The 20,608-nt window shown below is 38.0% G+C and overlaps 2 protein-coding genes across 4 annotated transcripts in view; both read right to left on the reverse strand.

Annotated features, from left to right (window-relative positions):
* Positions 1–8,478, reverse strand: part of pde4ba (phosphodiesterase 4B, cAMP-specific a) — a 199,959-nt gene extending 191,481 nt beyond the window's left edge. Inside the window, exon 1 of one of the 2 annotated variants that reach the window (XM_077533933.1) lies at positions 8,385–8,478. The gene's annotated coding sequence lies outside the window, so the exon portion shown is untranslated. Of the gene's footprint in view, positions 1–975; positions 1,298–8,384 lie in introns of those variants that run through there. The other variant, XM_077533932.1, reaches the window with a different exon arrangement.
* Positions 8,479–11,719: 3,241 nt separating this feature from the next.
* LOC144027446 (uncharacterized) lies at positions 11,720–20,562 on the reverse strand. Of its 2 annotated transcripts, XM_077534973.1 has the most exons (10): positions 20,414–20,562; positions 17,932–19,430; positions 16,896–17,004; positions 16,668–16,815; positions 15,020–15,067; positions 14,826–14,903; positions 14,548–14,685; positions 14,102–14,185; positions 12,447–12,497; positions 11,720–12,306 (listed from the first exon to the last, which is right to left on the reverse strand). In XM_077534973.1, exons 2-10 carry the CDS (start codon positions 19,199–19,201, stop codon positions 12,196–12,198), a joined length of 2,037 nt encoding a protein of 678 aa, XP_077391099.1. In that variant the 5' UTR covers positions 19,202–19,430; positions 20,414–20,562; the 3' UTR covers positions 11,720–12,195. The 2 variants fall into 2 exon arrangements, with proteins under 2 accessions (XP_077391099.1, XP_077391100.1); XM_077534974.1 differs by lacking the exons at positions 11,720–12,306; positions 12,447–12,497 and adding an exon at positions 12,757–13,480.
* Between the last annotated feature and the right edge of the window lie 46 nt (positions 20,563–20,608).

The raw sequence follows: 20,608 nt of genomic DNA on the forward strand, positions 1-20,608 counted from the left end.
GTTTACATAATATTATAGCTTCACAAAATGGCACCTACATTGTAATACAGTGTGTGTACAACGAATGTCAAATTTATGTTAAGAAGCTATTCGATGAAAAGAAATGTTTCTAATATATTTGAAAACTGTGAAGAAAGAAAGAGTGCAACTTTTGTTCATATTTTGTACCACGATAAAAAAAAAAAAAGTTAAACAAAGTATAACCCCATCTACCAAGAAAAATGAAATATAAACACTTTATTTGCTTAAGCCAGGGGTGCCCAAGTCCGTTTCTGGAGAGCCGCTATCCAGCCTGTTTTCCATGTTTCTCTCCAATAACACACCTGATTCATAGTCAGGGTCGTTATCAGGCTTCTGCAAAGCTTGAGCTGATGAGCTTGATTTTATTCAGCTGCGTTGGAGGAGAGAGACATGGTAAACAGACTGGATAGGGGCTCTCGAGGGCCGGACTTGGGCACCTCTGGCTTAAGCCCCTTAAAAATAAAAAAAAATAAAAAATAAAAAACTCCCATAATGTTCGGGACGATAAATTTACAAGATACCCAAGACGTAATTGTTTCTGTTTCTGTTTATTTGTGCCAAGCCATGCAGTTGTGCCCCTGAAGGTATAGCTGTACAAAAAAATACTTTTTTGGACAATAGTCTCCCCCAAAACATACCTATATAAACTATTATAACGTTGTATTATTGGTAATGCAAAACATAATCGGCACAATCAAAATAAAGCGCCGTATACTGACAGAGGCAGCTCACGTTTGACAGTAAATATTGAATGGAACGCAGCAGCAGCACCACTCAAATTGTCGCCCAAAAACACACAGTTCCAGCGCGAATCTTTCTTCAACTAAATTTCCATGCAACTTTTCTCTTTCAGTTGCATTTTGAAAGGTTGAACTGTTCAATTGGCAACGTTTTTTTCTCACACCAAAAGTACGTGCAGTTTTACTCGGCGGACACAAAGCAAGTCTTGCTTACCTCCGTTGAGCCTCCTCCACACGTGCGGCGGATAAAGGGAATCCTGGTTCTTCCAACGACTTGTTTTTACACGACGAGGAGCATCTCATTTAACACAGCACACATGTCCTTTAGCCCTTCCTGTTTTCTATTATTCTGCCATCCTCTGCTGGGGTCGGTCTTTGTACTCGGCAGCGCGAGCGCTTCACTTCATCTGGGCTTCGCTGCCACGAATATTCCACAAAACAGTGCAAAAGACCAACCGTGAAGTCTTCCCATTTGAAAGTTGTCCTGTGCAAACACGGAGCTCCATCAGAGTGAGTTCGTGGGTTGGTGTTTCCCTCGGTCCTGTATTCCCCCCCACCCCTCCCATCTCCTCTCCTCCTCCGTTGCGTGCACCAATTGAGAGGCTTCAAAAGGGAAAAGAGAACCAGCGTCTTAAGCTGTTGGGACAATGACATCTGTCAGTCAGTTGTAGTACGGTCACTCAGAACTGCAGAATAAAATGGAATTGAGGATGAAAATTGCCAGAAACAATTGTTAAATGCTTCAAAGATAGGCTTTCTAGCTGTGGGCGAGCACTAGAAAATGGCAATTGCATGTGAAATGTTGTCACGAGCCAAAATGAAATAATGACCATAAAGGTGGATGGTAACTAAACATCACAACATTGGTGAGACTTCAGTGTACTAACTTTATTTGTTCAGAGTAGAACTGCCACAAACAATTATTTTGCTATTCGACTATCACCAACAGAGGCCACGATTAGTCAACTAATTGAATCATATGTAAATTATATTAATGTGTATCATATTGTGCCAGCAAGCAGCTGTTATAAGAGCAAGCAGCTGCTTATAATAACCATAATTAGCGTACAGCTTGAATTCTTTAAAGCGACAGTGTGTAGGAATTGTTGCCATCTAGTGGTGAACTAGTAGAATGCAACAAGTTTGGCGTGTGTGCATTTTGAATCATGCACACTACAGTGCCTCAGAGAGACCATACTTAGCAAGCCGACCATTAATTATTACATTTGCTAAGTTCTTCTCTTTCGGTTATCTGTACCAGAAAGATGGCCGTGAAACATGTTAAGGGGTGGCGCAACCTATGTAATATATAGTGGTACCTCTACTTACGAACGTCTCTTCATACGAAATGTTTGAGTTTACAAAACGCCTCAACGGGAAAATATTGCCTCTTGTTACGAGAGAAAATTCAAGATACGAAAGGTAAAAAAAACAGCACTGAACGCAACATACTTTCAGATATGGCTATTACCAAGCATCTTTCATTGTCTAAGAGGAACCTCTACCATAGGTATCTATGAGCCTAGATACTGGATCGGTGTCTATACAGCGTCCTCATCATTCATCCCTCGGGCCATGAAGTTTTCCGATGTTTTTCGTAAATGTATTAACTAACGCTCGACGAATTTGTGCAAAAATTCAAACAATTGGTGATTGATGAAGGCACAGTAAGCTTTTAATTGCAACGAGACGGGACTTTTTTTGGAAAACGATGCCTCCCCATACCTGAAGTTTCCATGAAGTTTCGGAATTTGTTTAAAAGAATCACCCAGAAAAAGTGTTCACCAGTTGGGCGGTCGCTCACTATGATGATGTTTGCCTTGCACATTTTCGAAGGATTGTTTAAAAAAAAAAAAAAAAAAAAAAGCAAACATCCTTGGATCAGTTCTTAACAAAACACCAGGCAAAAAACACTTCTGAGAGAGAACATGAACTAATTGGGCAAAAAACAATGAGGGCAGCAGTTAAAAAGGTAAATGACCATCATTTTTATTCTTTACTCTATTCTTTGTTTTTTACATTACGAAATGATGGGGCAACTTCAATTGAAGGTGATACTGTGGCTTTAAAATTATGAGCTGTAAATGTTTTGGGCATTTTAAAATGGAACCATAACTATGCACAATGCAGAGTTGGACAAATACTATGAAAGCATCTATAAATACAAAAATAAATACTTGTAAACATGCTTCACTCTTCTTCTTGGACACTAAGTCTTTTTTTATGCAGAAGGTAGTGAAATCAGATGAGCAAAATTAGGAAAATCCTTTTTTTGTTTTTATTTAACCTTTATCCAAAACTTTTTGTTTTGTTTCACGAGTATGCAGAATTTACATTGTAAACGTTGTAAATTGATCTGTAGGTGGTCCATTACTTCCCAGGTGAAATTGACCAATAAAAAAAAAAAGTTATTGTTTGTTCTAATGAAAAATATATATATATATTTCAGGTAAACCTTACACTATTTACAGTAGCCTATTGCCTTTTATAATATGCGATTTAGTGTCATTGTCTTGTTAAAGGCCAAGTTAAGACACAATAAATGTCACTGGCGCAATATCCCCCGCCCCAAATTAGTAATAAGAATACAATCCCTCAGAAATTACACATTATTGAAATGCCCAGAGCAGAAGTAAATATACAAAGAATATAATTGTGTTTAATCACAGCCTATTGCATAACTTGTGCAGGCCATATTACTTTTTATATGCACTACACTGCAATAGTCGTCACTTTTGTGGCCTAATTCATAATCAACTTAATTTTGGAGAAATTTCCCATCAGTGGAACGAACATACATGCATCTCTACCGCCCCAAGTCGTAGCATGCTATGTACTTCAGAAGCAACTATCGACTTTTGCATAATTTACAAGTTAAATCTGCCTCCTTCAACTTTACATAACTTAATAGATTCCCATGTTGCATAAAATACTCTACTGGGCTGCATAAATCAACAAAGTGAAGAATAATGTGGAAAGGCCTAAACCTTTCTCTATATATTACACTCATGAAAGTCTCCAGTCATTTTCACAACATCCCCCACTATAATTTAGTGTTATATTGTACCAGTGGTGCTTACATTTACTGATCTTTATAAACTACAAGAATAGCAGGGAAGCATTTTAGTTAGACATTTCTCATGGCAAAATGTTAGTTTGTGTCCTTTGACCATACAAAACATCTAATAAACTGAAAGCAGCTTTGGCCTCTCGTGTTCTACAGTAGACAAAATAGGATTCTATTGTGGGAGGATCCGAAAAAAAGGAGAAAAAAAAATCTACAGGAAATAGAGCCCATAAATTGTCAAATTTGTACACAGGTAAGTCAGTTGAGATCTATTTCTCATTTAATGACAACCTGGCCCAGACGCGGCATAAAAGGTAGTTACATAAAAATGGTAAGAGCAAAACAATTAAAAATCAGCATCATGTCAATCATAAAAAATCAGAAATACAGTAATATATATACAGCAATGAACATTGCAAATAAGTGGCTAAAAACAAGTGCAGTGATCTCGAAGATGTCCGCAGATGGTTCCAGTCATTCCCGCAGCAGAAAACTGAAAAGAGGAGTGGCCAAAGGAAGTATGATATTGAGGTTACTGGAGAACAGTGTGATTGATGTTTAAATTCATAGAAACCAGTGAATTTGTCTGTGAGAATAGAGAGCGGCCCAGTTTACTCAACATTATTTATAGGTTGTTCCAAAGGGAGGGACCGGCAACTGGCCCCCGCTTAGTTCTTGGAACCTCCAGTAGCATCTGTTTCGCTGACCTGAGGCACTGAGGTGGAGGAACTCAGAGAAGTAAGGTGGGGCAAGCCCATTCAAGCATTTAAAAACAAATGAAAGAATCTTAAAATGAAGTGAAGAGAGGCCAGAATTGGAGTTATATGCTCCCTCCTATGAGCTCCAGTTAGTAGATGAGCAGCAACATTTTGGACCAACTGGAGATGCTTGGCGGAGAACTGGCAGACTCCTAAAAAGTGGATTACATTAATCCAGCCGAGATGTATTGATATCAACCTTTTACTTTACGCAGGTTTGGGATTGATTCAGTTCAATGTAATGTAGCAGGTACATGACAAAGAAAGAAATATAAAAAAAATAAAATCTGGGTCTCATAATAATATGCTGAAGCAGGAGTTACAATCTATTTTCAAACGTAAGGATTGCGTTCAATCAAATGAGAAACAAAACTGCACTGATGCTTTCATATAGATCCTTGTAGTGACGACACTGCTTAGCTCCAGCTCCGCCTACCGGAGGACAAGCCACCCATAACAAATAAATGGAGAGAGCTTGATTTTCAGCGAGCGTTTTCGTTAATTATATGTCAGGTGTCACAAAAAAACGTCACGAGTAGGACACTACATTACTGCGACTCATTGAAACCAGCCATTTGGAATTGCTAGCTAAAAAAAAATGGAGTTGGTTGGAGTGCAATGTGGAAGTGGAAGCTTAAGGTATGTTGTTTTTGGTTGAAAAAGTACATCGATTACTACTTTCATGGTGTAAATTGTCATTCATTCATTAAATCATTTGTGTCCGGATATACTCGTCTTGCTGTATATCAAAGTCTCCAAGCTATCTTAGCTTGCTAGCTGCTAACAAACAGACCACACATTCACAACTTTCCTCAGCAGAGATCAAGCCTGTATATGAATAAGAGAAAAACTACCTGATATAAAATGATCTGAGCATACTGTTGTACTTTTTGTGGGTGCAAACTGCAAAGCAGTTGCTTACCAACAAGTTCACCATAGCATTGGTCGCTGATTTATCAACTGTTTGACCGAATTTCTAGGTCACACTGATTGTTTTCTAATTCTCTCGCATTGACGCCCTGCCCTCCACCGCAAGGGGCGCACTTAAACGTGATGTCACACTAGAAGGGTCTATAGACCTCTAAATTCCCTGCACGCGTCTCTGGAGCTCGATCAAAAATCGCATTTCATCATCCCTGCACTAATTATATCAGATACCAAATGCTACCCAGATTAATTATGCAATATATCAATATGGTTTCACTTTAGGATAAGACAGGGGGAAAAAATCAAGTTGAGAAAGCAGTTTAGGGTTTTTCTTTGCTGTTGAACAAGACAACAGGGGGATTAATTAAGATTTGCGATATTCTGAACGAGTGGCTGCACAAAACTGATTTTTCCAAAATATGGTGCAACAAGTGTTGCGTCAAGCACCTCATCTGTGACTTTTATCTGTTTCAACAGGCACAAGCTACCTGTCAAATGTAACCCCAATAGGCTGGAATGATTTTGCTTTGTTTTGATTCAGGGAAGGCTATTGTCATGGTGATGAGGAGGCAGATGAGCCAAAGCCCTGTCGTGTTGACTGATTGCGCTATATTGGGAAGAGGAGGAAGTAGGGTCAAATCAACAATCACATTTGATGAGATTGATGCCAAGCACTCAGTGTTTGATTACATACATATCCTCAGCAATATCATTGTCAAATGAATACGCACTTTGCTTTTCTACTGCTTGTAAACAGCTGAGATGACATATTATTAGGACAGAAGTGTTGCTGTGGTGAGGGAGATAAGGAAGATTAAGATGTCCATCTGTTGCAAAACAGTCAGCTCGGATGAGGATGTGCGGCCGGCAGATGACACATCCCGGCGAGTATGCCAAAATAGTTGGGGGGTCACGTGACTCAATGAGGAAAGATAAACCATCAAAACAGCTCTGTATAAAAAATACCTAATTTAGTGTCATCAATGTGAAAGAGCAAACACAGTTCAGCAGCATTCAGGAGAAAAATCAGAAAGACTGACGATACCGCATGAATGAATGAATCACTGATGAGTTCATATTTGGATAGCATTGATTTTAATTGCTTTGATCCGGATGAATAAAACTAATGTTGTTGAGAAAATTTAGAAAGAAACACTTCTGTACCTATATTGCTATCATGATTACGCAATTTTTCTAGGAGCATGGGCAATCTTCCTGCATATTAACTGATTAGGCCTGGAAATGCTATAACTTGACAGAATGCAATTCAAATCAGGTATTATTCAAAATTTAGAACAGTACCCAGGTGGTATGTTTTCACAAGTCTGTGACGTGCTTTTGTGAAAATACCCCAAGGATCAAGAATTCAGTCAAGGCAGGGTCTCCAGCCAATCACAAGACAAACAACCATTCACATTCACACCTGCGGACAATTTACAGTCTTCAATCAACCTACCATGCATGATTTGTTTTGGGGTTGTTTTTTGTTTTTTTGAATGTGAGAGGAAACCAGAACTGCTTATCCTCACTCTTATTAAAGGCAGTGCGTGAAATAAGTGACCACTAGATGTCACAATAGTATAAAATGCAGACGAAATGCATGCATTTCGAGGCACGCACACTACGGTGGCTGAGAGCCCACACTCTGCAAACCTACCACCAATTCTTATTGTGTGTGAGCGGCGTCGACTTGGCAGCAGTGAAGCCCGGCAAGCGACACCAAAAGACCAAGCAAGCCTGATTTAGCCCGAGTAGCTAAGCGGGAGTTAGTCAGAGGCATAGGGTGGAGTGGCTAACAAGAGCAGCTAGCTGGAGAAGCTAGCGAAACATTTTGAAAAAAGCTAGTTCAAGTTTGCCAGAGCAAACATTTCCCAAACTGATTTACAGGGTGTTCCAAAATGGTTGACCAGAATCTAAATGCCCATATCTCAGAAACTACTTGATGGATCTTAATGAAACTAAATACACTTTATGTTGAAGGTCATAAGTATTATTGGTTAAATTTACAAAGAACAGTACAAATATTTGTTGTTTCTATGACAGATTTTCATAAATGTTCAACAGCAAGTGGCAGGTTATATTTTGGAATTACAGCCCAAGTGTTTTTTAGGATGTTCAGAACTTCCTTTCCTGTGTTTTGTGTAAGCTCGATGTTAGACACAAAAACTTGAAACGTTTCTACACAAGCTGTGAAAATTTGAGGTCATTCCAATGAAAATTGTCAAAATTAATGGCCTACGAAATGGGGTCAAACATTTTGGAACACCCTGTATTTATTTATTTCTATTGTTTATTTATTTATTTTTTTTAGCATCACAAAATCTCCTGTTTAAATTTAGTTTTGAAAATTCCAAATTCAGTGTCAGAAATTCTGAATTTAGTGTAAAAAATAATGATAATAATAATGAAAATAAATTTAGCATTTTTTTTAAGGAATACTTGACTCATTGAACCATTTTCAGCAATGAAAAGTTAATACTTTGTCCAGAATTAAGTTGATAACTTTGATTACAATACAATTTAAAAACAAATGTTTCCACAATAAATTTGAGTCTATGGTATGATAATCCTACAGGACTGTCTCATAAAATTTGAATATTGTGATAAAATCCATTATTTTTTGTAATGCAATTAAATAAGCAAAATGCCATACATTCTGGATTCATTACAAATCAACTGAAATATTGCAAGCCTTTTATTGTTTTAATATTGCTGATTATGGTATTTGGTATTTTTTTTACTTGGTCTGAGGAAATATTATCCTATTTTGAGATAGGATATTTGAGTTTTCTTAAAGAGATAGTTCGTATTTTTTGACATGAATCTCTATTTCATCCTCACTTCCAGTGTGTGCGATCAGCACTGACTTACCCCTGACAGCGTTCTGTGACACGAGTTCTGGTCCAGTGTTGGACGAGAGGAAAATAGTCCAGCAAGTTGGCTGGTGTCACGGAAATAAAGCGTTTTTCTTCTAAAAACAGTTTGTGTTCAAAAGAGTGATACATTTGCATCACTAAACTCCTTTCTGAAAAAAGTCAGACGCCATTACCGCCGGGCACTACTTTTCAGTTCGTTCGTATCACTGCGCGGCGCCCTGTTAGACAGCTGATCAACGCGCTGCAGACAGCTGATAGTCGCGCCTTCCGCCTTCGAAAAGACAAACAACTTGTAGATTAGTGCTCGTCTATCAGCTGTATGCGGGGCGTCAATCAGCTGTCTAACAGGGCGATGTGCAGTGATACGAACGAACAGAAAAGTAGTGTCCGGCAGTAATGGGCCGTAGCCGCAGCTAACTAATTGTTACTACCAGCAGACAGTGATGAGAACTTCCTTCCTTCGTTATATCCATTTCTCAGCCGTGTAAGCAGCAAGCAAACTGGGCTATGGGTGGAGGAGCGGAACCGTCACGTGCCTTCGGTGCCGGTTGGCGTGGGTTCGCTTTATGGGAGACCACATTTGTTCGTGTGCGTGAGTGAGTGAGTTAAAAAAAATAATAATAATAAACAGCAAGCAAACAAGCAGGAAAACATGGAATGGGATTATCAGTAATACGTTGAAGTGGAATGGATTAGAATTGGATAACAAAACATTACAAGGGCTCTCACTACCTACAGTACTATTGAAGTGAAGGAAATCAATTGATTTGTGATCATATATGTAATTAATTACAGTGCACCCGTCACGTTTTTTTTCCTCAATGCTGCTTGTAGTTAGCATATTTGGAATACTTGGCTGATCATAACCCCTGGAAGGCCATATTATTGATGGTCATCTACTTATATATTTGAGGAAAAGCTAGTGCTGATGTTATTAACGTTTTGTAGCACTGACAGCATACCAGTTACACTTAACCTCCTTTGTTCAGCAGTCACAGGTCGAGAACCAACATAATGAAGTGACTGCATGACTTGCTTTAGGGAAGAAAACCGAACGTCCCACAGCTAATGATAAATCCTGATAAAGAGCCACCTCTCGTGGTCACTTTTAGTACTGCAGTGATGCTGAGAAATTCAGCCCTGGTGAAATAAACGGCAATGGGAAAACTGGATTGTGCAGTTGCCAGTACAAACAAATTAATCTTGAAGAATGCCCGTGTGTAAAATATGAAGGTTTGCATAATCCTGTGATATATCATTTCAATACTGTAATTGCATTTATACTTGCTACATTCTGGCCATGAACCGTTTATCCCCGGGATAGTTTCATTTACTTACGATGCAAATGAAGCTGTATCATTAATCTGAACACTTTTGTATTTTAAGAAAATGGATGGATGTAAAAAATTGTCCAATAGAAAATTAAAATGTGCAACAAGCGAGCTATCATATGGCACATTAGCTCGCACGGAGTTGTGGTGCTTTGATCTCAGGATGAGTTAGGCTGGCCAGCCAGTCACTCTATTAATGTTCTATAAAAAGACTAAGACTTTTGCATCAATAATTTCAGCGAATTGGATGATTAAAGTGACGTTTTGCCTATTTTTATTTCGTTAACCCTTATGTTTGCCCTCCTGCTGCTTAAGAAAAACGGGAATCGTAAACATATAGTCCCAGAAGAGTGACGCAGAGGGTGCTAAAAGGAGTATTCCTTTTATAAATAATTAACTACTATATAATGATGCAAGGTAGTAAAACACCTAAAATATGTAGAGAACAAAATATATTTTATCACACTCATTATTATTCTTACCACTTAGAAGTGCTCACTACAATGCACCATAGTTTTGGATAGACTCCATTTCGAACCGTCCGGTTCTACTCTTTCACCACTTTTACACATTTCCTCCGACGTTCAGGATCCATGGGAAAAACAAGGAATGATCATTTAGTTTCCATCATGTTATGGTTGGAACATACAACCGCACAACAACCTTTTGGCATGATTTTCTAAGAGCTTTTTCCTATGCTAGTCACAAATACAACACGCCGTTTTCATCGTGTCAGGGGCGTCATATTTCTGAAATATCAGAAATGCCCGGATGTTTGGAATTGCCTATAAGAACGTAAAATAAAATCAAATATCGGGGTCAGCAGCGGCAGCACTGTCTAGCTCATCATACACACATTCAGGTAATCGGTTTTCGTTTTAAGGTTATTAACGGCACAGGGGCGTAAGAATGTGTCGTCACGCAGCACAAGGCACGCTCAGTTAACACCGTAAACCTACAAGTGTTTTTCATACATTTACTGTAACCAATTACTTTCATACTGCTTATGTCAAAACCGAGGACTCTCTGTAGCTTTAGTGTAAAAATATTAACTGATTAACACAATACAGAAATTAAGAAAAGATAAACACGTCTTTTAGGTCACATTACAGCTAAAATAAGACATTTGGTTCAAAAAACTAAATTCACCATCTAACGGTTGAGCATTTAACTGGCTTTTTACCTGATTTAAAAATAATAATAATAATATATATATATATATATATATATATATAGTTCAAGTACAGGTTAAACAATCAATCCAGCCACTGCATGTTGTTGTGTCAATGTTACCTTATCAAAGACATGAGCATTACAAAGAGAAAAAGCATCACATTGGCAGCAGTCTTGGGATTTAAAATATAAAATAAAATACAGTAAAGAGTCCCGTGGTGTTTAACCAAAGCAAGTATTTACACTAATGAAAGTACTAAAGTCTGTAAATTCACACAAGAGGATACAACAGCAAAAGCAAGATGGAAAAGACGTTCAGGAACGAATACGGGAAGCGAGGTCCACTTGTTTCTCAATGGCAGGTAGCTGAGGAAGTATTTATAAACCTGTCTGCACAAACACCTGAAGGTTGACCTTCCAGGCTAACATCTACAACTGTGGCCTTCAGCAGCTTTATCTACACATCTAACAACGAGAAAGTATATATTAATTCAAAAGGATGGACACGTGAACGTTTTTGCAAATCAGGGTTTAGCTAGTACAGCTAAACAATCTGGTAAATACTAGCATAATAAAATAAGACGGAAAAAAATTGTAAGAAGAAATGATTTGGTGTCACAGGACAAAGACCTGATACTCAAAACAAATTACTACGTACCCCGATGTTGAGCCACAGCCAAAATGAGCTACGAGCTTGTATGATACTACAACCCTGCAGGAAAGAAAGGAAGGATACACGGGCAGTACATTCGCTTGTTATTCTAAACTCAAAAGTATAAGCTTCAATATCCGTGCAAATATTAGCAGTAAAGAAAGAGAAACCAACTCCCATCTTCAAGTTTTAGGTGAACAGTTGGTCCACTCAATCACACTTCCTTTCTTGATTTACATGTTAGATAACACAAACGTATGAGGTGCTGCTGTGAAAGTCCTGCATAAAAACACACACTCTAAAATCATATTTAAAATGGCCACTCCATTTGGTCCAAGCAGGTCGCGTGCCTGCAGGTGTCCAAGGAAGAGATCCTGTTTGTCCTTAAGAGTTGCCAGTCCATATCAACTGGCCATGCTAAATGCAAAAAGGAAAGGCAACATGAACATCACAGTCCAGCGTCAGTAGGAGGCCACGTCAGTAGTTTTTTCCAAGTCGCGCGAAGAAATCTGCTGCTGATTGGAAAACAGATAGCCCAGTTGTTTACGTAACAGATGCTCAGTAAAACAAGATTCATCCGACGAACGAGGCAGGCCTCTGCATGAAAATATGCGAGCAGTCTTGATGTGAGGCGGCCGTAGTTCAGTCATTTAAGAGTTGAGGTTTCTGTCGCACAGCTCTTTATAGATTCGCTTGCGAATGCGAGGCATGTCGTCCTGACTGAACAGCAGAGGTTTCTTCACCGAGAGACAACGGCAGTACTGGCAGATGCACAAAAACAAGGAGACAATGTCAAATGACATGAAAAACCTGAGTCAGGTTGTCTCAACATTTACGACACCTGACCTTTGGGGGTTGATTTCCCCTTTAAATGGAAAGGTCATAAGGAATAGTGTCTTACCTCAAGTACAAAAACGCCACAGTCACTGTCATTTTTCTGCTGAGGAATTCCCTGAGGAGTCAACAAATCCAAATGAATACAAAGCTAGATTCATGTGTATTCATTTCAATGCCATTTCAGTACATGCAGGTAAAATGTGTTCATCATGACTAGGGATGTAACGATATCCAAATGTCACGATACGATATTATCACGATATGAAGCTCACGATACGATAATTATCACGATATTGTGGGGAGGTTGGCGATATTTAAAAAAGATCACAATGTTGTAAAAAAAAAAAAAAGCTCATACTAAAAAAAAAAAAAAAACACAATATTGTGCTTTTGTAAATAACAGCAAAACATATAAACAACCTCCAATCTCTAATAACACTTAATATTGAGGCACTTACTCACCTAATACAAGCACACATTGAGTTCCTCCATTGACTCGCTTCACAAGCATATTGCGATCCTCTTCATCTGACAATTAGTGATTTTAAACATAGAAGGGCTAAAACATCCCTAATGAAAATTAAACTGCACTAAAAATATGGCCACCAGATGGTGCTAGAACTGCACAAATGGAAATCAACCTGACTTTTTTTCTTTTTTTTTTTTTAACAGATGTATGGCTTTTAAATATCGTGAACATGATGATATTGTGGCAGTTTTAATATCACGATATTGCCATTATCGTTACATCCCTAATTATGACTCAATCTAGAATCTTCACATTTTCTTTCGCATTTCTTTACGTAAGTGTAGTGATGGACAAATGAAGCTTCATGAAGCACTTTATGTTTTTATTTATTTATTTATTTATTTATTTATTTATTTATTTATTAATCCTCTAGATCAGGATTCACCAATTCCGGTCCTCGAGGTCCAGAGTCCAGCAGGTTTTAGATGTTTCTGCCTACCAACACACCTGATACTAAAGATCAGGATCGTTATCAGGCATGCTGATGAGCTGATTATGTGAATCAGGTGTGCTAATAGGCGGAAAAAACTAAAACCAACAACAGAAGATCAGCCATCTCGGATCGCCAACTACAGAGTTCCAAACACGTTCACACACGCAAAATAAAACAGACATTGTGAAATGTACACAACAGGTGCATGTTTGTTTGTTTTCAGTTTTAAAAGTAAATAAAAGCAGTTTTGTACCCAACCATGTCTTGTACGAAAGGTAGATTTTGACACATACTGTGTTTGGAGCCATATTGCAGTGTTTTTTTTGTTTTGCTTCTCTTCATGCGATTTCTGAGTCTGACCACATGGTGGTGCATGTGCCCCCATGATTAAATTTATTCATTTAAAACACAAACACCGCAGACTTACTGTAAAGTACTATAATGTAACGAGGTCAAAAGTAAAATCTTCATCTTATAGAATTAAAAATTACTTAGTTACTTTAAAATGCATCAATAATCTATAGTTCTGTTCATGCTGTATCGTGTTTTTATCGCGCATGCATATAAAGGTATTTATTCTAGTGTGGTTGCCGTAGTTTGCGATCCAAGATGGCCGATCTTCTGCGCATGCGCGTCACCGATCGTGCAGGGGTCACCGATCGCGACAGACACTGTCAAGACTATTTTGACATATTTTGATGTTGGTGGGTGTGTTTTGTAATACAAATACACAACTTAACATTCATTTACTGGTTACCTTGATGATTGCAATCTTCCAACCTTTCAGGAAATTACTCTTTTTCTTCTCCTGAGCTTCAGACTGAAGGTACTTCATTATGTTCTAATACAAGACCACACAAACAACATTTTCTTAAGGGGTTACTCAAGGAAAACATGTTATGTGTTTGTGGTATAAAAACGTCTACAGCAGTAACAACTGGCACATTGTGAGTAACAACTGCAAAAAAAATGATAGGGTCATCTATCGATTTTATATTGTTGAACACCAGCTCACGAGAGAGTATAAAACATGCCAGTGATGCCTAGCTCCAAACGGACTGGCTAAAAATGTTCATGATCACAGAATCAAGAGTTGGATTTTGAATCGGTGCCGTTTCAGATACAACATCCATCTGCATGTATAAAAGATGACAAATGATCTTGTGTCATTAGTCGTGTTTCACATTAAAACTTATCACTCACATCTGCAGTGTGTCGGAAGACAATGCCTTGGCTGTCAAAGTAATTGATGGTCTTAGTTGCCATGGTGACACTGACGAGAGACCAATGGATTTCTAGGTGGATCGGAATGAGCAGTAGCCACTTGGAGAATAAATCCACCTGAAAAAAAAATTGTTGTCAAGAACAGTGATAGCGTTAGCACTAAATTAATATGGCAGTAGAACATGGTGGTAATGTATTAACTGACCCGCACTATTAGTTTAAATTAATCAATCTATCTAAATCATCAGTGTCCTTACTTTTTTGGTCCATCTCTTTACTCCTTCATACCCCTTGGCGTCCAACTGCTTATGGAAGAAACTATTGAAAAAATGAACCTAGAGGGAGAAATATGAAACCATTGAACGGAATGAAGTATCCTCATTTCTACATTGATCATAAAAGTACGTTTCTGCTTCTGCTCCCTGACTTAATATTTACAAATATCACTTACATTGTGCTGGGTTGCTTCCATAATGAGATCTCCATAAGTGTTGATGATCTGAACAAGGTGAAACAAAAAGAAGCAGTGTAATATATTAACTGTCTTAACATAGCACAATGAATCTCTGCATATTTGTAGTTTGCTATTCACAAATTTGCATATTTAGAATATATATATATATATATATTTATTTTCCAGTATTCATTGTGGTAACTACAGTATATTCCGGACTGTAAGTCATACTTTTTTTTTTTTTCCATACGTTGGCTGTTCCTGTGGCTTATACTGTACATGAAAAAAAAAAAATAGAAAATATAGCGAGGTATATAATTTCACCGACAGCCACAAGAGGGCACTCTAGACTTAAGCAACTAATATCTCCTACTCCTAACATTAAGTGTTTAAAAAAAAAAAAAAAAAAAAAAAAAAAGTAAAATAAATTACAGAAATTTTAATGTTGGTTTACTTAAGTTTGCTAATCAAAAAATAAATAAATAAAATAAATAAATAAAAAATAAACTGAGACAGGCGTCTATTAATTAACAAAGGTAACTGCCACATCATCAGGAGACCACCACATTACACTATTTTATTTACATTTCAATTTGCACTCTTTTCACCATTTGTTAAACCAATAAAAATAAGTAAAAAAATAAGTAATGTAAATGGTATAGTTGGCACAGGTTGTAAATCACATGCACTCATTTGCTCCAAAAAAAAAAAAAAAAAAAGAACAAAAAAAACGCATAAATATGTTCTATTTTAAATGTTTTAAGTGCCCTAAAGACGTATTTATGTTATTTGTTTTTTTTTAATGATACAGAAAGCTTTGATGCAGCCTCTCAACTGCAAAGAACGGTTGAAGAAATGGTAGTTATTCAAACGGCCAGTAGGTGGCAGCAGAGCAAAGGCGATCAACCAGGGCCATGTAGAAAAAAAGCTCAATTACCGGTACTCAAAATTCTAAATATATTCGTGAATAATGATGAAAGTTAGCTATATTCAAATACTAATTGCTGCAAAACAGAAAAAGATGGAATGTAGTTTTTTTCCTGATGAAAGAAGAGACTTTAATCTTTCTTTTGGTAGGCTCCATGTTCTTATAGCAATAGAACACAATATTCTGTGGTCCTTGCAAAATCAGTCAAAATACAGTAAAACAGCCTTGAGTGAAGGGGATCGCTTCTGTGAAAATGGCTGCGAGTGATTGAGTTACAGACAAAAAAAGTTCTCTTCACACATTCTCTTTGACAACAGAACTCGCTTTTACAACAAGTCTCCTTACATCCACTATATGTAACTTAATCCTTAATGCAACAAAATACAGGATAATTTAGAATAACGCATCGCAAACCAACCTACATACGACCGTCATTCACAAGTCAGATGGGTTTATACCGACCAAATCTCTCATGTGCCGTGTAGTCAAGGGAAAATGTGAACCAAGAACAGTGACAGCATGTAGTGGACCTGTGATGATGTGCTCACAACATTGACACTACATAAGCAAGTTTAGACAACATTCTGTCATCCATTAAGTCCCCTGCCACACATTCCGGGGTAAATGATTCACAATTGGGAGGATTTACTGAATTGATACTGAATTACTAGGGGAACATATTGCAATGTGAGTGCATTGCTGTTTTTTCCCCCGTACCTGGTCATTTATCCAGTTCTGGTCCTCCAGCGTGCCAAGATCTTCCAGGCTCAACGTATGTTTGTTATAGACGACCATGAAGCCAGCAACAGGTGCAGAGGCTAGTGCTGCCTTATACCGCGCCACCTCCCGTTGGATGTTTAGCCCCCTGAAACAAAAAATATTGATATGTGGGCACAGCGCAGGATTGCATTTAACAAGTCATACATCATTGCTGTGTGCACTAACGAGTTGCTGAAGTCGTCACAGCTGCCGTTCGTCTTCAGGTGTTCCAAGACATCGGACTCACTGAGGGGAATGAAATTGCCGTATTTGATGTAGAAGCTCTCCAAAAAGTCTAAAATTGAAACAGCATTGTCACAGTATTAGAAGTTTCCATGCCTTCAGCAGGTAAAGATACAGAATCAAATGTTTATTTTATTTATTTATCTATTTATCTATTTATTTATTTATTTATTTATTCACTCACCTAAATCTTATTAATTTACTGATGTAAAATGTATTTGTTTGTTTACTTCTGTTCTTGTTTTTCTTTATTCTTTACTGCACGACCGATTTCTGTTTCATGTACAGCACTCTGTATACAGCGATGCTTGTTATAAAGTGCTTCATAAATAAAGTTGAGAGATTGAAATACTCTAAGTGCTTACAATTCAAATTCATTTTTATACGTTTTATAATATTATAATCTAGCAATTATTATGTACCTCACACTACAGTTACTGTTATTAGGCTTATTGTGAAACGCCAAACCAAAAAAAAAAAAAAAAAAGACAATATTAGGCATAACAAAAAATGCCCAACAGAATTGGGGATACTAGATAATAGATATATAAATTATTAGACTTTTTTTTCTTTGATATAAAATTCCAATATTAACCAAACTACATTAAAAAGGTAAATTTCACAAGTATTTCCGGTGGTTTGCAGTACATATTTATCATTTTAGGATTATCACTGTGGTTATTATTATTATTCACACTACTACTCGGAACAGCGGCCAGAAGTTGAACTAAGAATAGACAATTGCAATTAATGTTATGCAATTTAAAGTAAAAATGCTCGATTGGGATATATAGGTCCTTTTTTAACACGATCTACCGGTATTATTGTTTTTGTTTTTTATTTTACGCAACAAAAGTACTCGTGGTATCGCTAAAAGAGTTGAGTAGTGTCTGAAAAAAAGTGGTATTATTGAACATACCTTGACGATGTAAACTTGAATATAAGAATGACTGCGTAAATTCCAAAACACCAATCTTACCATGTATCAGATGAACAAGTTTCTCATGGCTATCATCACTTTGTGAGTCTTCATCCATCTCTTGTACATTTGTTTCTACTGACGGATTCCCAATAGACGTTTTCTCCCAAGTTCCGGGGTGACAGTACAAACGGTGGTCTATTAGTGCGCAGCTATGTTGCACGCTGCATACTGTAATAGGATCATGTGAAGAAGAAATTGTCTGATTTGCACAGTCCGTTTCCATGGGTGTAGATTTGGGATTGTTGTCTGCGGCTGAGGTGACGTCTCCATTGGACAACGTAGGTGAGAGACAAAGAGACGGCGAGTCTGTCCTGTCAGGATCCAGTACTACTTGCATCTCCGAGTCGTGGTTCTGAGGACTTCCTGGCCTTGAAAGAGAAGCGGAGCCTCCTGATGAGCAAAGTGTTCCATTTCCTGGTTCGCTAATGCTGCTTTTGTCCTCAGGCGTCTCCACTTGGGGTTCTGTTTCAGACAAACTAACCGAATCTCCATTTCCAATCTGTGATGTATCCGATGTACAGTTGATATGCTCCTGATGGACATTTTTAGAAGTAACGTCATATTGAGCACCTTGTTTAACTTTAATGATCGTTTCCCCCGTTGAAGCTAACACATCTGGGAAGCTCATCTGGCCATTGTCCAAAACATCCCCATCCAGTAGAGAGATACATACACGTGAAGGAGAAGGTGACCCTGACTGAGTATTTGATAGTTTTATCCCCTCATGCATGTCATTTCCATCCTCAGCCTCCACATCCCCTGTCAGGTCAAAGTCAATACTTGCGATGAGCTTGTCCCCACTTTCTGGGGTCTCATGGATGCTCCTTCCGGTGCCCCTTCCTCTGCCTCGTCCCCTCCCCTTCCCTCTCCCTCTGCCCGAAGATTTGACATCATGTGCCCTTTTGTTGGGGCCACAACAGTCACAGGTCTTGGGAGTCCTCTTTCTGCCTGATGTGCGGCCATTGATTGTTGCTGACTGTGTAGAGGACCAGTCCGATGGAGGACTTGAGTTAACTTTAAGTGCTCTTTTAGGAGTTATAGCTGGTGCCCCAGCTTTTGCATGATTCTGAGGCGTGGGCTGGGAGACATCTAAAATAGGGGTAAGATCTGAGTCAAGGGGTTTCGCTGGGATATGAGATGAGTCCTTATTAGAAGTATCTGAAAGAGGCAGCACTGGAGGAGGTGCTGCTTGCTCAGGAGCTGCTGCCTCTGTTATATTAGGTGTAAGAGATGTTTTCATTGGGGAAGCAGAGTTGCTGTGAACCATGACGTACACCTTTGGGAATTTAACCCCATCCCAGAAACTTCAAACCCTGATCCCCTCTCCCCTATTGCTCTTGTTATCCATCTGATTGTTTTTTAATTCTGTTACTTCTCTTTTAAACCGGACTTAAATCAAGAAGAATAGTTGTGCTCTGGCTTTTCCCAGCCAATGTTACTGGTGGTAGCAGTACAGAACGTGGTATTGAGTGTGGCTCACCAGCCACCATCGACTCCTAATGAAAACAAAAAACAAAAGTTCCAATTGTGAAATACAAATAACAAATCAGAGACTTCCAATACATTTTAGTATTTAAGTACTATTCACTGTATCATAAAATTTAGTAACAAGTACCAGTGATTTTTATTTTATTACACTTCTGTGGTTACACAGTAAAATGAAACGACCACTGATAACAATGAACTAAATCTGATCAGGTTCTTTGCCTTTGCATTAATTTATGTAAACAAAAGTTCCAATTATGAAATACAAATAAGAAATCAGAGACTTCCAATACATTTTAGTACTTTAGTGTTTAAGTACTATTCACTGTATCACATAATTTAGTAACAAGTACCAGTGATTTTTATTTTATTACTCTTCTGTGGTTATACAGTAAAATGAAACGACCACTGATAACAATGAACTACATCTGATCAGGTTATTTGCTTTGCATTAATTTATGTAGTGTTCTACTTTAATAAGTGTGACAAATTTTCCATTTGGTGTGGTGAACGTGAGAGTTTGATTAAAAAAATTAAAAAAATATATATATATTAAAGCACACATTCTTTACCAGGAAAAAAAATAGCCGTTTTAAAAGACTCAAAAAACATTGTCATAATTTAAGAGAGGCAATTTCAATTGGGTCATTTGCAAATAGTGCAAAACCCCATCACAGCTCCTGCTAATGTAAAATCAGTCGTAAATCACGAAGGACTTTAGCCAAACTAAAAAGACCACGTAAATTCGGCTATTCTATATCTATCTATGTATTTTTTAGGATTCAAACCTCTATATGCATGCGCTAATTAGTTATTTTGAGGACTTTTAAAGTTAGTCGCCATCCTGAGGCTAACAGCGTTAGCTAGCGTCAGTCAAAACACAGACAAGGCGTCGGAGGACAAAGCGGAAGTTTGGAGCATGTAATCTAAATTCTTACTGAGCATTCGGCGAATTGCATGGAAAATGCATACAAGAAGCATTTGTATACATTACCTTGTCGTTTGGGTGGTAAGTTTTGTCTCACATAATGTGAAGATAGAGACGTCAAACTGGCGGCGCAAGTTGATTACGTCACGATGTCATTAAGCTTCGGTTCTTTCCGGAAACAGTCACGAGCGAAGGTTCGTCTGCCCCGGCAAACGATCTGTTCGCCCCCAGAGTCACTTCTCTTTTATTGATTTGTTCATC

This window comes from Festucalex cinctus, chromosome 10, assembly GCF_051991245.1.
Source record: "Festucalex cinctus isolate MCC-2025b chromosome 10, RoL_Fcin_1.0, whole genome shotgun sequence".
NCBI classification, from domain to species: domain Eukaryota; kingdom Metazoa; phylum Chordata; class Actinopteri; order Syngnathiformes; family Syngnathidae; genus Festucalex; species Festucalex cinctus.

What these genes read in the sequence shown, in the direction of transcription:
- LOC144027446 (XM_077534973.1), bottom strand. Translation starts at nt 19,201, where the DNA reads ATGGTTCACAGCAACTCTGCTTCCCCAATGAAAACATCTCTTACACCT. An exon ending in TGGAAGCAACCCAGCACAAT is followed by an intron (nt 14,904 to 15,019) that starts GTAAGTGATATT and finishes TTCTCCCTCTAG; the next exon opens with GTTCATTTTTTCAATAGTTT. An exon ending in GTGGCGTTTTTGTACTTGAG is followed by an intron (nt 12,307 to 12,446) that starts GTAAGACACTAT and finishes TGCATCTGCCAG; the next exon opens with TACTGCCGTTGTCTCTCGGT.